Raw genomic sequence first — 19,394 nt, 5'->3', positions numbered from 1 at the left:
TTGTTGGACAGTAAAAAGGAGTACAAAATTAAGAAAAACAAATAATTAAATTAAAAAAAAAAAAACTTATCCGACCTGACTCAAACGACAAGATCCGACAAGAAATCTTTTTTTTTCAAAGATACTCAATTCTTTTTAATGCTGTACGTGTAAATTCAACCTAATCATAGGATCATTGACCATACAAAATCTTTTTGATCTAATACAGAAAATTTTGCATTAAAATATATAAATATCATAGGCAAATCGACTTAGCGCTTTCAATAGAACACGCTATTATGATGTAGTATCTTAATGTTAGAGAATTCAGCAATTTTGCAAAACATGGGATCATAAGTGTTCGGATTAGCTTTATAAAAGAATTTGAAATATGTTAAGATAAAATTTTTTTCACATATTTATTCCATCTATTATAAAATTTTATTTAAAAAATCTCATCCTATTCGAGGAGGCTCTTTTAAGAAAAATCTAATCATCCAATCGCTATATGTTTTCGTTTGAAAGTGATGAAAATGATACTTACACACATAAGGCTGCATAAAGGCCGGGTTGAATGGGACTATAACCTAGCTTGAAGTTTGGTCTAAAACATGATTGATTAAAAATTTTGTTCCGAAGATTGGTTCAGTTTGATTAGAGAGATCTAGACAGGGTTGGACTTAGTCAACCAGGTTACTAGACTTATCTAAGTTGCTTTTTTACTTTTATATATATATATATATTACTCTTCTAATCCTTAATATAAGACTCATTTAACTAATTTGATTAGATTAAGGAAGTTAGGTAAGTTAGTTAATTATAAGAAAAGTGATACATTTTTTCTAAAACACCGTAATCACCTTTCTTAATACCTCATCTCCCTCTTTTACTTGATTATAGTTGAGGGAGTCTCCATAGGGGTAATTTAGAGAAAATTGATAAATATGATAAATGAGTGTTATATTTAGGACCAAAACCAATTCAAGAATTAAGTCCTATATTAAGGACCGGAGGAGTAAAAACGTATTTTTTACTGCAAAATTAATACATGCCGGAAGCCTAAAAAAGTTGACCCACATTGAAGAAAAAAACTGAAATATATAAGAAAAATTGAAAAGAAATAGGAAAGTGACCATAGAATAATAGCCACCCTGGCATGAATAAACGCAAAGATTATGTGCTCGTTTGGATCAGCGATTGGAAAAGTATCTTATAGAAAAAATAGCTTATGGAAAAGTGAAGTTGGTAAAAGTTAAATTGGATAAGCTGAATTGTGTTTGAATTGGAGTTCAGAAAAGTTAGTTTACAAAAATAAGATTAGTAAAAGCTTGTTTGGATTATAGTTGAATAAAAGTAAATTTGATTGAAAAATTACTAAAATGGGCATGGGTTTTAATAAATAATGAAACATGATGAAAAATTAATTTAAGACAATACAATAAAATTAAAATAAAATAATATGAAGAAATAAAATTTAATGAGTGGATTAAATTTTAAAATTTTTAAAAAATCAAAAAATATTTGAAATATAAAGTGAAACATGAAAAAAGAAAGAATTGAGATAATATATAAGGAATTTTTTTGAAAAAATTAGAGGAACTAATATGAATCATTTGAAATTACGAGCTGAAAGCAACTCGCAATTTTCCACTTACAAAGAAATTTTTATAGCATTAAACTGCAACGTAATTAATTGACCCAAATGGCACATGCGGAGAGGCGTGCGACTCCTCGGCGAAAAAGAAATGAAAATGATGCTTGTGAGAGGAAAAGGCAAATGGGAGAGGAAAAAAGGACCTAACATCGCAGAACGGGCAACAGGTCTTCTGATTTTTTTTTCCCCGCCCAAAAGCTCTTTTGGATTAAGTGATAAGCTCTTTCTTGCAGCTTATGGGAATTGGGCGTTCAAATAGGCTTTTTTAACATAAGCACAATTTGTTTTTAAGCTCTGCCAAACAGGTCCCATTTGCAACCCAGCTTATTTTAAAATTTAAGCTGATCATAAGCTGATTTTAAACTCTGCCAAACAGAGCCTATGGCAACGGAAGAAGAAGTCGAAGCAAAAACGGCCAAACAACAAACATGAACTAGAAGATGCTCATGCGAATTTGAAGACCATGGCAAAGGAAGACACGAATTGGTAGGAGGGGCCAGCAAAAGATGTGAATTGAAAATGTTATTTGATGGCAAGCTGAGGTAGAAACTGACGGTAGAGAGGGATGAGCAGTGCCTGTGTGGGAGAAAAAGGAACAAGCATGAAAAGGACGAAGCCAAACACACAACCAAGTACACATGCTTTTTTTGAAAAAAAAAAAAATCCTGCCTGAAATGGATCAGACCACATGGTTTGAACTATTACTCATTAGCCTAGTTTCATCCTATAGTTTAGTTTGACTTGATTGGTCTAGTCTTTTTATTGGGTTATTTTTTTCAAGACCAGATTGGACAGGATTGTGTAGAATTGGACCGGACAGACTGGGTTTTGAGTATTTTTACATAGCCCTACACACACACACACATGTATATATCATAGTATTGAAAACAAGAACAAACCAGCCGAGTTGAACCAAACACCGATCACCTGAAAATCTAGTAGGCTGGTTGACCTAGTCAACTCGGGAGAAAATTGGTTAACCCAATCGGTTTGGTGGGTTAACCCGGTTATATTTGTTTGTTTGTTTTGAATTATTTTAATGCTAAAAAATTATTAATTAAGGACTAAATGATTGTAGATCGGAATATTTTGTTGTCATAAATCTATTTTGATATTTTGCTTGAATAAGTATTTAGTTATTTTAATAATATGATATTATAATGTCAATTTGTCAAGGGAATTGCAGAAAAATGAAAGGAAAATATAAGTATATAATTATTTTGTTAGAAATTCAAAGTATTAAATTGATATTTAGTCTTTTGAATGGCATAATGAGAATTTAAATTAATTTTTATTTTTTTATTTATCATTGGTTTGACTCTGATCTAATTTACTAACTTTTGTTTTATTGTTTCGACCGGTTTAGAAGCAGGTCCAGTTCTTAATACCTTAGTATATATCTAATACCTTAAATTTTTGTTATAAGTAAATACTCAAAAATTTTATAATAAATTTTCTTTTAATTTTTACATTTATGCAAACAATTTTAAGAACACCGTAGTGTGTGTGGATTTTAGTAGAAAAATAATGTTTTCTCCATTTATTTTTTATGATTATTTCATTGGAATTTTGGAATTTGGATCAATCTCATGTAGCGCACACTCACACACACGTGTGTGTGTGTAGACACCTCTCACATTTCTGACTTCACTTTCAGTGTGATAAATTTGAATTTAAAATAGAAAAAACACAAATTTAAAAAAAAAAAAACGAATTTCCTCCTCCACTGTTTTTTCATTAATGCACTTGCGTTCCATGTCGTAGATCTGATTCCGTACGAGAAGATCAGGAAGATCTGATCTTGCAGGGTCAGGCTATTTGCTGAAGAATATCGAAGGAGTAATAGAATTGAAAGAACAAGAATTTCACCCGAGAGCAATGCTATCGAGTAGATTTTCCTTTTTAGGCGGTCGCGATTCGGGTGGGGAAGATCATTCTCCGAAGGTCAAACTCCTTCCTACATTGAAACTTGAAGCAGATAAAGAAGTATATCGTCCTGGTGATCCAGTTGTGGTCACCGTCGAGATCTCCAATCCATCTACTTCGTATTCATTTTTAGTTGAAAGACTGAGTTTTGAGATTAAAGGGATTGAGAAATTGGATGTTCAATGGTTTGCCACGCAGAAACCGTTGCCAGGTTCAAAGCAAAAGAGAGGTTCGTTTGATGAACTTGTTCTTATTGTTGGTCAATTGTTGTTTGCTTAACCTCCTAGCAACCCACAAGCATTGGTACTATTATGTCAATTTTTGTGCTCAGGGGAATATGTTTTCATGGACGGCTCAACGACTGCCATGGTTGCAAATCAGATCGTTTCTGCTGGCACCAGCAAATCATGTATGTCTAATTCTATGTATTAAAGAATCCCGCCTATCTGTTGAGTTCTTGCATTTGCTTAGGGGATTAGCATGGTTCTGAAATTTGCGAATTCGAATAATTCGTTTTAGCTAAGTTAACGGGCCTGCGTCGGGAATTTCCTCGTTAGTCATTGTACTTTTTTCTGGGGATGTTACAACGGCCATTTCATCTAAACTAGGCTTGTGAGTACTGCAGTTTGTTATAGTTTATATATACACATATGTGCGCGCGCGCGCGCGGTTCCTAGATTGTCCCTTCTGCTAACTCATAGAGACAACAAAAAATTGTTTTATAGTTTTCAACAAAAAAAAATTGTTGTATAGCACTTGCAGAGACTGGCACTAGAAAATATTGACAAGGGGCGTGGAAGGTAAGAATAAAGTTTTTACCGGGGGCAACGTTACAAATTTTTCAAAAACTCATCTGATCTACGTCTAATGTTACAAAGGAAGTAAAGTTTAGGGGATGCGGCTTCCCCTGTTTGGGATAACCTGGCCCCCTTCCTAAGTACATGATACTCATTGTATTTCTGAGGGAATAGCTGCACAATTCTTAATTCCATATATTTGTACGATGACTTTAATAATTGGCATTAAACAATAAAACTTTTATAGTTAAAATGCTCTGTCTATGAACACTTGATAACGGTTTGAATCACCAAAACAAAAAGAAAAACCAAAAGCAAAGATGTTAGAGTTTTACATGCTGCTTGTGGTGGCTGAGCATTCTAATATGACATTTCAACTACAGAGGTCTCTGGATTTATTTTAGTGACATTTGTTCCTTTTTCATATCTAAAGGGGAAGTGTAACTATTGACACCCGAGGAGTTTCATTTAATTATGTCAAAATAACGGAAACTGAAGTTAGGCCAGTAGGAGAATAAAAGAAGTACCTATGGTCACTTGTCAGAGTTGGAAAATATTTTATTCATTATGCCAAAATGGAAGTGAGTGCCTTATGGAGTTGAAGTTTGACTAGGTGTGATGCGCTGGTGTTAGGAAAATAAAAATATCAAGGGAAAAATGTGTTTGTAGATCACTGCAATTCGGTAGTGCAAAGCATGAGCAGTTGATACTGAGTATGCTCCACTTGAAGTAAAAACACAAGCTAAGCATTACGGCAAATGAAGGGAAGAAGTGAAACTTCCTGAATGCTAGTAATCTCATTAAAAGTGCTCTTCAATATCCATGAGATTTATTTCACTTGGGTCATCATGCATGTGCACCTTTTGAATTGTTGACTTGGCCATTCATTACTTCCTCTTGCTTTGCTCAATTATAGATGTATAGCTTACTGCTTGATTATCTTTGTCTATATGAGTGGCCGCGTCCAGGGGACATAAGTTATTGATCATAGAAGTAAATTATATCGTCTATCCATTTAGGGGTTGTATTCCGAGAACACCAGTCTAAATAAAACCAGCTTGAAAGTTTTCTACAACTGTTTGCCATTTCTAGTTTAAATGGTTTTCTTTCAAATTTCCTGTATGTATTAGTTTGGTCATCATTCATTGTGTTACATGTTAACTTGTCATACTTGTATTTTATCTATTTGTATAAATACAGATTTGACTATGTAGTCTATCATTATTTGCAGATGTTGTGCGAATGCTTCTGCCTAGCATTATTCCACCATCTTACAAGGGTTCAACTGTTCGCTATTTTTACTATGTTAGAAGTGCATTAATGGGAGAGTGGCTAGTGATGGAAAATGGGCAATCATTTGCAGAGTCTGTACAAGATGTTACTAATATGGTTGGTTTTCAATAACTTGCGCTAATTTATGATAAAATGTATTTAAAAAATTTTATTTTCATATTAAGGACTTGTAGTTCATTTCCAACTTGAACATATTGTGTCTTCGTTTCTTATATTTTGAGATTAATGCCTATAAACATAAATTAGTTGAGGAGCGATTATGTGACCTCTCTTTGGTTATTTGCTCAGTCTTTTCTAAGGAATCATTTTGTCTTTTTTAAAGAGAGTTTGACACTCTCTTGCTTTGTTGAGATTATTAAACTATCCGTTTCTTATAGATTTTCTGTTCAGGAGGGTACCATTTGTTGCTTCTTATAGTATCAATAAAACACTTGTCAAGTCTAAAACCTTGGGTTCTATAAATGGCTTATACTATTTGAGATATTTTTGTGATGAATGTCACAAAATGTTAAAGTAACATCTTGGTAAGTCACGTACAAAATTCTTGAAGAAAATGATCTGTCTTGTGATTTCTCTGTATAAATGGGAATATAGATCGTTGGCAAGGAATAGAAGAGAGTTTTTGATGCAGGAGCTGAGAAGAGACCTGTTTTGAAGTTATGGCAGATTTTAAAGGCTTTTTGATGGAACTTGCAGGATTTCTCTCTCATTCCTTAGAACTTGCTAGGGCTGCTCCTTCTGTATATTTTCCTTTTCCTTTCAAACTTTAGCTGTTCTCTTGGATGTGTACTTCTTTTAATACTTAACTATTGCTTATCCTAGAATGACAATCTATCCTAATTGTGGATGAGACAGTAGAACCATTCCAGATCAAGTTAACGTGATATACTCCAGCTAAGAGGTCTAGACAACATCAAAGCTTAGACCTGTCTCTTGATGCCATGGGTACAATATACTGAAGAGAGTGCCCTTACCTAGACACTTGAGTTGAGTTTTCTTCCTTGAGAGAATAATAATGCAGATAAAGGATTACGATGAAATGTACATGGGTTAGCCATATGATGCACTTCTAATGTTCGGTCTAAGTATTATAGAAGTATAAATGGGTCTGATCGTCCAAGATATGCAAGACTTAATGGTGCTGCCATCATGTTGTGTTTCGCTTCTTTATATTCAGAGTCAGGGTTGTTCTAGGTGAAGTTTTATTTTGTTTTTTGTTAGGCTATTTGGGATGCTCTATATATAGGCTTTAAGTACCTCTAGTGCAGGAGAGAAGAAGATGGTGGTACAACATGCTGATAGGGCTTTTTGCTTGGTTCGGGAGAAATTGTTGTTATAAAAATATTAAAAACAAAGTGGTCTTAAACAACGTTATTCTTAGGAACTGGGCATTTTCCATAGCCCTGCCTCAGGAATGACCCTTCCATCATTGTGATGGAAAATGACATTTTACGTAGCCCTGGAAGTTTGCTTTTACTTCCCTTTGATTTGAAGCTGTTGGGGGAATTGTTGACCAATATAGCATGCCATCACCCCTTTTTATAGTCTGCAGTGCCTATAATTCGTATGACATGTGTGTGCAGATGTTATATGCCACAACCATATGTTTATACAAAAGATGTGTGCTTTTTTTTAGTGTCAGCCTTTCAATATGTTTTGTTGGTATCTCTATCAAATTTTGTTGAACTCGTGCTTTTGCAGGAAGTGCGTATTCCATTACAAGTATGGGTAAATCAGAAAAGCAATGGTTTACTGATGGAAGAAGGTCAGTTTGGTTGTCTTTTCCTTTGATTATGTCTGCTTTGTAAACTATGTTGCTTTATTGATGGGCTTAAACAATCACCATGGGTCTGTTTGGGGCAATCTAGGTACATTCTAGGATGATTAGAAATGAAGCTGATCATTCCTTATTCTAAGAGCATCAAGATGTTAATCTTTGCACTTTAGTTCGTTATAAGGGTGCTATTATTATCGGAAATGAGGAAAGAGGTCTCAGTCTAAATAGCCACCGGTTGATAAGAATTTTGGCAAGTTGAAATACCTTTTGGGCATTGAGGTAGCTCAATTCAGCATGGGGGAAGTAATTTCATGAAGAAAGCAAACATTGACCCTTGATCAAATTATGTTAGATTATTAGTCAATTAACACTCTCATGGATTCTGATATCTAACTTCTACAAGGATAGAGGGGGTCTTTGACAAATCCTAGTAGATAACTGGCGAAATGTAGGACAAAGGGGGTTATCTTACGGTCACTTCATTGCATATATCTTAGAAAGCCATTTGGATGTAGTCACGCGCATTCTCAAATATGCCAAAAGGGCTTTTGGGAAAGACATGCTATATTAGGATCACAAACATACCCAAAGGTTCTTAGTGGCCGGGGCAATGGCTGGATGGTTAGTTGCCTAAATATTTGATGGTGTTACTCGGTGGGCATTTATTGAGCCAAATCTGAACATGGTTCAGATACTTTGGAGAAGATTCTGTTGCCATGTGGAAATAGTAAAGCAGGGTGCAGCAATTTTCACATCATTCTATTGAAGAAGCATGGTGGTTGACAACCCTGCTTTGTCCAAACCTATATCAATCAAAATGGAAACAAAAAAAAAAAAAAAAAAGAAAATCAAATTTCCTTAATCATTCTCACCAAAATTATAGCTAACAATTTGGAAATATAACGTTGGCTAAAATGAAAAACTTAATCTGTAATCATTCCTGCCAAAATTACAGTGATGTACACTGTCTGAACCTCTGTCTACCATCCAGCTTTGACTTCACATGGGCAGGCTGTTTAGTATTGTGCAAAAAATTAATGACTTATTTTGCTCCTTTTGTACTTATTCAAATTCAACAATGTTGATGATGAGAACAATGAATTTTGTTAGAATAATTGGATTTTGTATTTGTACTCATGTAAGTGGGCTAGATTTCACTAACACGTGTATTACTTCTTTGCTAATTATTCTTGTTTCAATTTAATGTAGTTTTACAATAATATATTGTTCATGGTCTGCTGAAAAGCGTTATAATTAATGTATCCTTGTAATCTCCATGTTTTCAGAACTCGTTCCCTCAACCACTGTCCATATGGATATCTATTGGAAAGTGATGGATGGAGATGCTGATTGGGTATGCTATTGGTGCTATTTACTTATTGGGTAAATTAAACGTACCTGTGGTTTTAGCCTGATGCTCTTTTGTGAAACCCTTATTTTCAAAGTTCCCATTAGTTTATAATTTTATCATTGGCTTTTCAGACATGTGGAAGTCATTAATAAGAGACTACTTAAACTTGGTGTAGATAGGGTTCAATAGGATATAACAAAATCAACATTCATCTAAATGAATGTAAATTAAATGATAAGTAACTAGCATGGAAGAAGCTTCTTTGGGCCAGAACATGCAATGCTTTTTGTGAAGTATATTGGTATTTCATCAATCAAGTTTTGAATTATAACACCCTATCCTTTAAAATCATTAAACTTAAATAATTTCATAAACATGTCAGCTCTGCTATGGTAGAAAAGAAGTAAACCTGTTAAACACACTGCCATAATAGAATTTCAGACATCCTTTGTATGAATATCATCTACTTGAGTTAGTTGACGTCTAGTATGGAACAGAAAGTATATCCGTAAAGCAATCTTTTCCTTGGTGAAGTAGTGATCAATCTCCACATGGTTGCTATATTGCTCCTCAGACTTTTTAGAGGACCTTGACATTGAACTTTCAGAATATTTACGAGATGCTTGAGCTACAATTGACATGTGTCATCAGTATTTATTGGGTTAATGTTAAAAAAAAAAATTGTATTATAGATTAAAATTACAAAACAACAAAACCATCAAAATATATTTTTCTCCTAAAAATATTATAATTTACAGAATTACTGGCTTTAAATAACTTTTATAAATTTCCTAAAGTGTACTAAAGTTGCTTATGATAAAATAAATTCAAAATTTACTAAAATTATGAAAAATATTTAAGATTTATATCAAATTATTTATCATTAAATTTATGCTATGAAATTTACAAAATCAAAAGCTAAATGAAAGTAGGGACATTGGTATCACAACTAACCACAATTTTTTACTGAGATTAAAATTAAAAAACAACAAAACCATCAAAATATATTTTTCTCCCAAAAATATTATAGTTCACAAAACTACTGACTTTAATTACTCCCTTTGTCTCTTTTTGTAAGAAACAATCTCTCTCTTAGTGGTGTTCTTAAATATAAGAAACCAATCCTCTTTGTCTAAAATTTTAAACTGATCTTTCTACTTTTACCTCCATTAAATATATGCTACTTATTATCTCTCTGTAATAAATTTTCGCTCATTATCTCTCATACACTCTATTTACAAACAAGGGTATCATTGGAAAAATGTGTCTATCTATATTACACATTTATTACTTTTAACTAAAACATTTTGAACAGTGTGATTTTGGTAGTTGTTTCTTACAATAAGGGATGGAGGGAGTGGTATGTAAATTTACTAAAATGCACAAAAGTTTCTTTATGATAAAATAAATTGGAAACATAACAAAATTTATGAAAGTGTGCAAGATCTATAACAATTATTTAATATTAAATTTACACTCTGTAAACTAACAAAATGATAAGCTACATAAAACTAGGGGTATCACAACTAAGCTGTTTGGGACAATTTTAGGTTAAACAGAATCTAGGAGATTGGATCAGAATAATTTCTAGATTGACCATTGGAAATTCATTCCCCCCCCCCCCCCTAATTATTCTCGTCATCAATAGAAATAGGAGGTTTAGATGCCAAGGTTGATACACCTTGAGTTTGACAATATCTCTCAGCCTGGTCTCATTTCTTTCTGTCTCTCAACTTCATGCCAGAATCATTCCTACCCATCTCCCGCCCAGTTTTCTCCGCTCTGGAATAATGTTACTTTGAATCTCTTACTTCTGGGTTGTTGGAGGTCTTCCCTGTGATGTTTAATGCTTACACTTGTGAGTTAACCTGGCCCCTCCCATAAGTAAATCAGTCTTGGCTTGAGAATCCTTTTCAGGAGATTATAAATTTCTCACATTTTGGTTGCACTTTAAGCCATGATTAAGTATATTCTTTGGCGCAGAAGGTCTTATTGTGGGACATCTTTCTCTTTTCTTTGTTCAATGAAATCTTGTAAAATAAAACCACCCTTTACAGGTTAGAGCAAATGATATTAATGATGCTTTAGAGGAAGGATATGACAGCTCAAGGGATGAAGTATCCTCCGTTTCCTCATACAATCCGGTGAAAGATAATCTGCACAGAAGCTTCGGAAGTTCATTATCATTGCGTTCTTCATCAGCAAGATCTTTAAGCAGGGATCCTTTGGAAGGTTCCCGGATGAGTTTTTCTTCACAAATGGCACTTCCCCGACTCTCTGTGGCTGAGGTTTTACATGATTCTGCTGCTGGTGAGCTACATAAGTACCTGCAAATCAGTTTTAATGAAACTTGTTCTTTTTCTTTGAATAGGTTTAGTCCTGAAACTCACTGAAACTATCTTGTTTCTTAGTATCCTTGATGAGAAGGTTTGCTTTGCCAAATAACAATTTATTGTTGAAATAGATGTCTTATCACCTCAGAAGTCATTGTCAATTGTCTCCCCAAGTCACCAACAGAAGTTCAGAAATCCTTTTTCTGCTGAAGAAGATGCAGGAGTTGCCTCTTCACCAGAAGCTGCAGCAATTAACTCTGCTTCATGTAAATTCTTTGCATTTGTTTTTGTTTTCCAGTAATATTTTGTATGTTTGAGCGCCTTATTAGACCCAGCATGGTGTTTTGAACTTGATCATTCATGATTTGAGACGTGTGGTTCATCACCAATTGAAATTTCAAATATTATGTTCTATCTGCGAATCATGGAATCCCTGTAATTGTTGTAGTACTAAGTCCTATTTGAGCGATCTATGAAGAAAATACATTTCAGTCTGGTTTTGCGCCATACGAGTTGAGATTTACTGGTTTCCTCAATTTTTTTCACAATTTTAATGTAAAATAATTAGCATGCCACAACCTATGGTTTTGATTTTCTTCACTTTGCCGCCTCTTCATTTAAAAGTTGATATTCTCCAAACTGATATTTTCTCCATTAGCAAGAATGTTGCTGTGTAATCGTAATATCATAAAGGACGGAGTTAGGCACTATAAGTTAGTTAGATAAATAGAAAGTTGCATGTTTGATGTACTTTGGGCTCGAGTGAGAATTTTGGGAATTGTGGTGTCTGACTGGAAGAGACGAGTTAGGGATTATGAAGTGGATGTGGAAGAAATTTGGGGATGGGGATAGAATTTTGGGAGTTTGGGCTTTATTAGGAAGGGGTTGAGGACTTTGAGATGAAATTGTGAATTGGCTTGGATTTTCTGTTTGATATTTAAATGAATTAACGCACAACTCAGTGTAATGCTAATAAATCAAAGTTTAGATGGCTGAATGTCAACTTTTGAACGACAGCTAGAATATTATAATTTACCCCTTGTTTTTAAAGGGAAAAACTCAGGTTTAGGTTGTATCACATTTTTTTTAACCATCTTGCATTGATTTCCCTCGCTTATTTTTTTTTAAAAGAACTTTAAATTAATTTTCAGCAGTGAATTATATTTTTTTAAAATCACGTGACAATTTGTGTTGATTAATAGCTTGGACATTTGGGTGTATGGCTATAATCAAATGACTTCACATGGTATGAAACATCTGTTATTAATGTCCTTCATTAATGTTTGCCACTGTTGCTTGACTTAATTTGCATGTGAAATATGCATGTCAGAATACTTTTACATCTTAAAAATAGATTATCCCTGTTATAAAATGTAAGCCTTCTGCTTCGAGATGGAAAAACTATCTGGTTACCTAATTTTTTGCAAACATTTTCTGCAGCAGAAGGCTTCATTAGAGGAAGGTCATATAACATCAGGCTGGACGACCAAGTTCTGCTTAAATTTTCCCCAAAAAATTCCGACTCCAATTATTACTTCAGTGATATGGTAATAAAAATCATGTATGATTTATATCAATTTTGTTGAAGCAAACGTTATAATAACCAATCATGGACAATTTCATGTTACAGATAGGTGGGACTCTAACTTTCTTTCATGAAGAGAGAGCTCGGAGATGCCTTGAGGTTTGTCTGCAAACTGTGGAGCTTTACGCTCTGACTATGTTGTGGCTGATGCTTGAGGTTTTTCAAACACTATTCTATATGCTTATGCAGGTCTCAATAACACTGGAAACTTCAGAAACTATAAATCGGAGATTTGTCCACCCTTCTAGAAAGCATTCCCCCACAATCACAAAGGTATTTATTTGTTGGCATATGGAGTTCTAATAGCTTTTTTAGTTGATGAACTGCACATTTTTAATTTCTCATGCTTGATGCCGCTTCTTTTCTGTAGTGTTGAAGTACGCAATAGTCTTGAGGATTTCATTATTTTCTTGGAGGAATGTTAGATTTTGTAGATAGCACTTTTCCTTTTTTTTTTTTTTTTTTGGTTAGTTTTGAAGCCTCTTCATGTTGCCTTAGCTGAAAGGTTCGTTCATTTAGTAGGGGGTTTCCCGCTTTTCCCCACATCGTGGTGAAAGTTCATCTAGTGTCTTTGTTGCCTTTGCAATAGAAACGTTAAACTAGTAGTACCCCCCCCCCCCCCCCGGGGTTTCCTTGCATTTTTCCCCCTTAAAAATGAAATTTCATTTAGTGTCCTATGTCAAGTCTCTGTGAAAAATTGAAGATGACAGCTGACTCACGATATCACCATTAAGTTCTTTCTATGTGCATATGCTAATGATGTTGGCTTCTGATACATACATTTGTTCTCACCTGTTTTTCTTAGGTCCAGAGTGACCATTATGAAGTTGTTGCAGATCTGGTGCAGACAAGTTTTCTTTTCTCTATCCCCATGGATGGTCCAATGTCGTTCTCCACTCCTCGTGTGTCAGTGCAATGGGTTCTTAGATTTGAATTTTATGCCACTCCAAAGAATTTGGATTGGACCAAGTATGAATTTCGACCTTGCCTCTTTTTTTTTTTCCATTCCTTTATGCATCTGGTTTTTACGTGCACTTGTCTCTACGGCTGGATCCATTTTATCAATCAGTCTAGGCATTGTGTTCATGTGATGTTGAACCATCAATTTTCACATCTTTATGTAATGTTGAGCCTTCACGTATTAAATTGTAGTTGGCAGCATGCCCGGCACCCTTGTGATAAGGGTTTCTGGTGCCAGCGCATGCCAACTTTGTCAGTGCAATATTCATTGGAAACAATGAAAAGACATGTCCCACACCCAACGATTTAACTCAACCATTTTCTATATATATATATATGTATATATAGACGATATGAGGTATTTCTCACTTTTTCATGTTCATAACAAATTCACAAATAATAAAATAGCACAATCCACATGCAAGGAGTATAGAAAGTTATCAAGTCTCTGTGATTCTGTCCTACATAAATTGTTCAAAGAGAAAAGAAGGATAATAATGATGGGAAAACAAGACTTGATCTGAGAGAGAACAAAAATACAGAACAATGGTTGGAGTTGCTGCCTACGGAAGGGAGGACATAATCAGAAAGATGGAAAGGAATAACAAGGGATGAAATTAAGAAAGTCAGTTTTTTTTTTTTTTTTTTTTGGGAGGGGGTGGTATATGGTGGGTGTTGTGACAAAGGGCTGGCTGAATGAATGGAGAAAAATAGTTATGAACCCCATAAAAATACTGAGAAACACCCAAGTTCTTACTGTCACAATTTTACTTGGTTTGACTGTGTCAAACAAAAATGTTAACACTGCAACTGCAGAATTGGCCAGCTATCTATGGCAGTTGACAACAAGCGTTTGTTGGCACAATATAGAAGGCTGCCCTTAAGCCCTCAACAATTAAATGTGTGATGATAGATAACATATGATTATATATATTGATATCATGATGCATGGCCAGGAAAACACAGAAGCCTGCCCTTTCATCTGTTTCGATATCTCATGGAATGAAATAAGAGGGTTTAATAGCATTCTTAGTTTTAAAGCACTTTGAACTTTTGAATTAGCCATTGATTGTATTTTAAGCCATATGGTTTCTGAACCTCAGGTATGAACATCCTCTTCTGATCGAGGGGAGAGAAAAATGTGAATGGGTTCTTCCGATTACAGTGCACGCACCTCCATCTAGGACTTCTGGGACAAGAACTGAGAAACCTGTCTCTCTGGATCCCTTGTGGGTGCATAATTAAAGGTATAAACAAATGTTTGATTCACTCTGAGCTCTTCCCTGCCAATGCTATAAGTAACCTGGTTCTGTCGCAAATCACTACATCAAATTCTGTTTGTCCTAATCCAATTTCCATTTTTCTTTGAATGAACCAAACTTAGAAATGAAAAACATCATCCTAGCATTCTCTCTTTTGAATAAAGTTACTCAAAAAGGAGTTTAATCCATTTGAGTTTCTGCATTTTGAGTAAAGATGAAATATGCATACAATCCACTATTTTATGTTTGTAAGTATCTGTGAAGTTTAATGCACAGGCTTTTCCTTCAAATGTGAGCCCCTGAACTGAATTTCTGGATTAATCATGTGTAGAATACGTGAGATTTATACCAACCCCAGATCTTGGACATTAAGCTGTGTACAGTCGGTGCTGAAATTCATGATTATAAGAGTACAATATTTTTATTTTCCGTCCTATTTCTGTTTTTCCTTTTGTAGATGGATGATTGTCATGATTCCATTTGCACTTCATTTTGATTATGTTGTGAACCAAGTTTTCCATTGAATTTTATGGATTTTTCTATTGACCATTAAATTTGATAGATATGATGATCCCAACTCATTTGTTTTGCTTTATACTTGGATCAAGGCTGAACACTGTAGACATGAATAAAACAAACTAGAATTCCAGCCAAAACTTTCTAAGTGTTCTCTCTTTTTTGTTTTAATTATTTAATATAATTAAACAGAGACACACATACAAATATGTCAATATCAAACTTGAATTTGGGATCTCATTTAAGCATGGTGAATGGTGTTGTCACCAGGACAACTAGCCATTAACTTTCTTATTGTGCTTGTCTGTTATTACTATTATTACCAGTAACAAATCTGATTCTCTTTATTTGAATCTTTTTAAAAAAGCCTCTTTATTTGAATCTAATTCAATAAAATTTTGAGCAAATATACAGGAGCAAGTATTTATTAAAAAAAATGAAAACGTGCAATAATAAGCAGACTAATAAATCATGTAAAACAATCTTTGTAAAAAGTTTGATTCTGTAAGAAAAAATTATAGATCCTGTAATTTTCTCTTCTATCATTTGAACTTCATCGTTTTTATTACATAATTTGTCATAAACCTCGCAAAATGATTTTTTTTAATCTAGTTTTGTTATCACCATAACGTATGTGATTAACCGAAGAGAAAATTATTTTTCGTGTCTGTTTTCTCTCGATTGTTTCTTCCCTTTGTGTTCTTCCCATTAATTTTTATTACCACTTAATTGAAAAGCAGAATATTTTATTGAAAAGAGGAAATAACAGTACTTTATTCTCCAACTTGCTTCCAAATGTTAAAACAGGATATGTTTATTCATACACATAATTACTTGAACTGACATATAACACATACATCACATGCAAGAATCACATAATTTTACATGAACATAACGAAACTAAAAAGCACGGGCAACAGTGACGATGAACATTTGTAACTGGATCTGAGAAAGTATTGGCTGCAACCTCAATCGATATCAATTTGCAAATGCTTCACTACTTGATTTGATTTCTTGCATCATGCATCTTGGTTGACTCGGGTGACTCTGCCGGCAAAACGGCTAACCGAAACTACCATCCTTATAATATAACAATAATGATCCTAATAACTAAGCCTGAAATAGGACGAAATTTGGGATCACGAATTCTAAGTGACAACAATCCTAACATACGAATAAATATGATGAAGAAAATGGAGATGAATCCAATGACACTTGTGACAACTGCAAGCAAAGTGTTATTGCTCACAATCAAGCGTATAGCTGCTAGAAACGCAATGGGCATTGCTACAAGGGCCACATCAACAAAGAACTTGGCATGTTCATATGCTATTCTTGCAAAACGAAAATCTCCAAGTGGGACCCATAGAAGAATGACAGAACCAATGGTGGAGCTATACATAGCAATAGTGTTAAAAACCATGAATATCCTGAATAGTGTTTGATCAGCCAAAAGTGCTAAGCCTCTTTGCTTTGTGATCGGGCCATCTGATGAGTAGAACCCACCCGGTACCGTGAAACCAGCCGTAAATGTCACTGTGGCTATTAGTACGGCCATAAGTGCGAGTGAATTGGCTGCATCCTTCACATTCCACTCGTTGGTGTATGTATTGTGCGGCACGCCCAGCATATTTGCCTTCAGGCCCACATCAGCACAATCTAAAATTGCATTTGCTAGGTACTGCAAGGTAATCAAATGAAAAAAGGATACTCTACTTGCTATATTTTATTATAAAAAAAAAAGATTCTAGAATTAAAGAAAACTCTTCAAATGGAATAATAATGAATATATAGTTAATAAATACTTGCCATTTGTCAATCATACCTCTCTACTACGTGTCGTTGGATGCTTACTCTTCATCCGAACAACATCTCGAGCTGTGAAACCTTTGTTATTCACAATATTAACATCGATCATTTTGACTTGTGACAGATGGCGTAGAGTCCAAAGATGAAGTTCTCTTGAAGCCAAATGTAAGGGAGTATCTCCATTTACATCTCTCTCATTGATCATGTCATGATGAATGTTGGGGTGCTCCAAGATGTCTTATCATGGTAATTTTTCCCTTCATTGCTGCAATGTGAAGGATGTTCTGACCTTCCTTATTCAAGAAAACTCCAGCATTGGACCAATCCATTTCAAGCAACTTTTTGACCACTTTAACATTGCCCTTTTCACAGGCGAGATGAATTGGAAGATTGCCATTTGAGTTTCGTTGAAAAGCAATCATGGAAGATGTTTCTAACATTATACAAACTCCTTCCATGTAACCAGCGTATGCTGCATAATAAAGGGGAGTGTTGTTGTTCTCACCTCTTTGATACAATAGCTCTTTCTCTGTATCAACGATCATCTTCAATAGGTCTTCACGCAAAACAAAACAAAACAAACAAACACATATTAGGGAAAAGTGAAACAAACACGAAATTACTTATTTCAGGAATATACTCACCCTTATTTCGTTCTGATAAAGCAGCATGTAGAGGAGAGTCGCCATTTGAAATAGGCTTGCCCGAGGGGATTGGAATTAACCTCAAGAGAAGATAAAGAATATCATCAGCCCTTACCAGAACTGCTAAATACATTGGTGATTTACAACCATAATAATAGTTCCAAGTCCAATAGGTGGCCAGGTCACTTCGCTTGTGTGCAACTAAAAGGAACAGAACCATAGAATAATCCTTATTCAAAACAGCTTCGTGCAAAGCTGTCCTCCCATACTTGTTGCGTAACATAATAAACTGCATTTTATCTATAGATTCCACCTCCTCAGATGTCATGAAATGTTTATCCAAGTCGAGAATGTTCTTAATCGCGAGAAGATTCTTAGCTCTGGCAGCAACATGAAGTGGAGTATCACCTTTCATATTTGTCTGGTACAAAAGCTTAGGATAGTGAAAAGCAATAAGACATAAAACCTGTTCACTCCCATGTTGGGCTGCAACATGAAGCAACGAATCACCTGTGGGAGTGACATGGTTGAAAATGGAGGCCACATCAACTTTATTTTCTGCACAAACTTGCTCCAGTACATAAACAAATCTATCAACATCTGCGTTTTTATCAGAAACCGCCTCGTACAACTTATAACACATAATATGTACCCTATTTCAAAAAATGGCATATCATCAGCCGATGAAAAGAACTGCTTTTCCATCAGTTCATGCATCTTTTCGTTGCCACGAAATTGATAATCATCAGCTGATGAACTTTCCAGCATTTTGATCAGATTACGCATCTTTTTGCTATGAAGAAATGCCATATCATCGCGACACTGCATTTCTATCAGCTGACTCATCACTTTGCCGCTAAATGCACTGGACTGCCGCTTTGTTACTCTGCTCATGTTCTGTTCCTCCTGCTCCGAATTATCTCCCATATTTTCACTGGGGTTCGCTTCGGTGGCCACATCTAAAGTTATTTCCATAGAGTCCGAATCGGCCATTGCAACTAGCCAGCACTTTAATCAAAGGCAACCCAAAACGATAGATCTCGTACATGATCACCCGATTCAACTTAATTTCAGCATTGGGTAAACCTTTACGCTTTAAATTACTTGGCTAATTAATGACCATTAGATCACAATCTTTAAATCTTAGACGAACGCAACCCCTGTCCTTAGTTTCTATTGGCTAAGAGCATGCTTTTGGCCGTGATTTACGCGTCGTTCTCCAACGAATTAGAAGCTGAGGTGAATTGGGAGCGGAGGGAGATTAAAGTTATTTGATAATAACCATAAAAAAATGTTCAATAATTAATTACTCCCTCCGCTCTTATTTTTAAGATTCCAAAATTTAAATTGATTGGACTTTTTTAATAACATCCAATTAGATTGCCTTAACATTAAATACGTTTTTATTAATTTTATTGTTAATAAATTTTCTAATCTCTCCGGTCTTTTTTATATTTCTTTTTTTTTATCATTTATCTTATTATTAGTATTTTTTTCTTATTTAAAAA

The 19,394-nt window shown here is 34.6% G+C and overlaps 2 protein-coding genes across 5 annotated transcripts; one reads left to right on the top strand and one right to left on the bottom strand.

Moving 5' to 3' along the window:
* The first annotated feature begins 3,461 nt into the window (after positions 1-3,461).
* Positions 3,462-17,388, top strand: LOC114743243 (uncharacterized). 4 transcript variants are annotated; one of them, XM_028931439.1, is made up of 13 exons: positions 3,462-3,788; positions 3,891-3,968; positions 5,588-5,745; positions 7,351-7,414; positions 8,713-8,780; positions 10,835-11,087; positions 11,242-11,376; positions 12,551-12,657; positions 12,741-12,794; positions 12,885-12,968; positions 13,501-13,664; positions 14,759-14,902; positions 17,367-17,388. In XM_028931439.1, exons 1-12 carry the CDS (start codon positions 3,512-3,514, stop codon positions 14,898-14,900), a joined length of 1,584 nt encoding a protein of 527 aa, XP_028787272.1. In that variant the 5' UTR covers positions 3,462-3,511; the 3' UTR covers positions 14,901-14,902; positions 17,367-17,388. The 4 variants fall into 4 exon arrangements, with proteins under 4 accessions (XP_028787272.1, XP_028787270.1, XP_028787271.1 ...); XM_028931437.1 differs by lacking the exon at positions 17,367-17,388 and adding an exon at positions 15,249-15,573; XM_028931438.1 differs by lacking the exon at positions 17,367-17,388 and adding an exon at positions 15,243-15,573.
* On the bottom strand, positions 16,515-18,879 carry LOC114743302 (protein ACCELERATED CELL DEATH 6). Its single transcript, XM_028931503.1, has 5 exons — positions 18,397-18,879; positions 17,887-18,307; positions 17,532-17,798; positions 17,259-17,320; positions 16,515-17,114 (listed from the first exon to the last, which is right to left on the bottom strand). Exons 1-5 carry the CDS (start codon positions 18,877-18,879, stop codon positions 16,515-16,517), a joined length of 1,833 nt encoding a protein of 610 aa, XP_028787336.1.
* Between the last annotated feature and the right edge of the window lie 515 nt (positions 18,880-19,394).

The sequence above is a fragment of the Neltuma alba genome, unplaced genomic scaffold (genome assembly GCF_004799145.2).
Source record: "Neltuma alba isolate B1F8T4 unplaced genomic scaffold, ASM479914v2 tig00003988_pilon, whole genome shotgun sequence".
Lineage (NCBI taxonomy): Eukaryota > Viridiplantae > Streptophyta > Magnoliopsida > Fabales > Fabaceae > Neltuma > Neltuma alba.
This window is presented reverse-complemented; position numbering and strand designations above follow the sequence as displayed.

Coding starts and splice junctions, on each gene's coding strand:
- LOC114743243 (XM_028931439.1), top strand. CDS start 3,512: ATGCTATCGAGTAGATTTTCCTTTTTAGGCGGTCGCGATTCGGGTGGG. Junction 12,795..12,884: donor GAGCTCGGAGATGCCTTGAG/GTTTGTCTGCAA, acceptor ATGCTTATGCAG/GTCTCAATAACACTGGAAAC. Junction 12,969..13,500: donor ATTCCCCCACAATCACAAAG/GTATTTATTTGT, acceptor TGTTTTTCTTAG/GTCCAGAGTGACCATTATGA.
- LOC114743302 (XM_028931503.1), bottom strand. CDS start 18,879: ATGGCCGATTCGGACTCTATGGAAATAACTTTAGATGTGGCCACCGAA. Junction 17,799..17,886: donor TTTATCAGAACGAAATAAGG/GTGAGTATATTC, acceptor TTTTGCGTGAAG/ACCTATTGAAGATGATCGTT. Junction 17,115..17,258: donor CAACGACACGTAGTAGAGAG/GTATGATTGACA, acceptor ATTACCTTGCAG/TACCTAGCAAATGCAATTTT.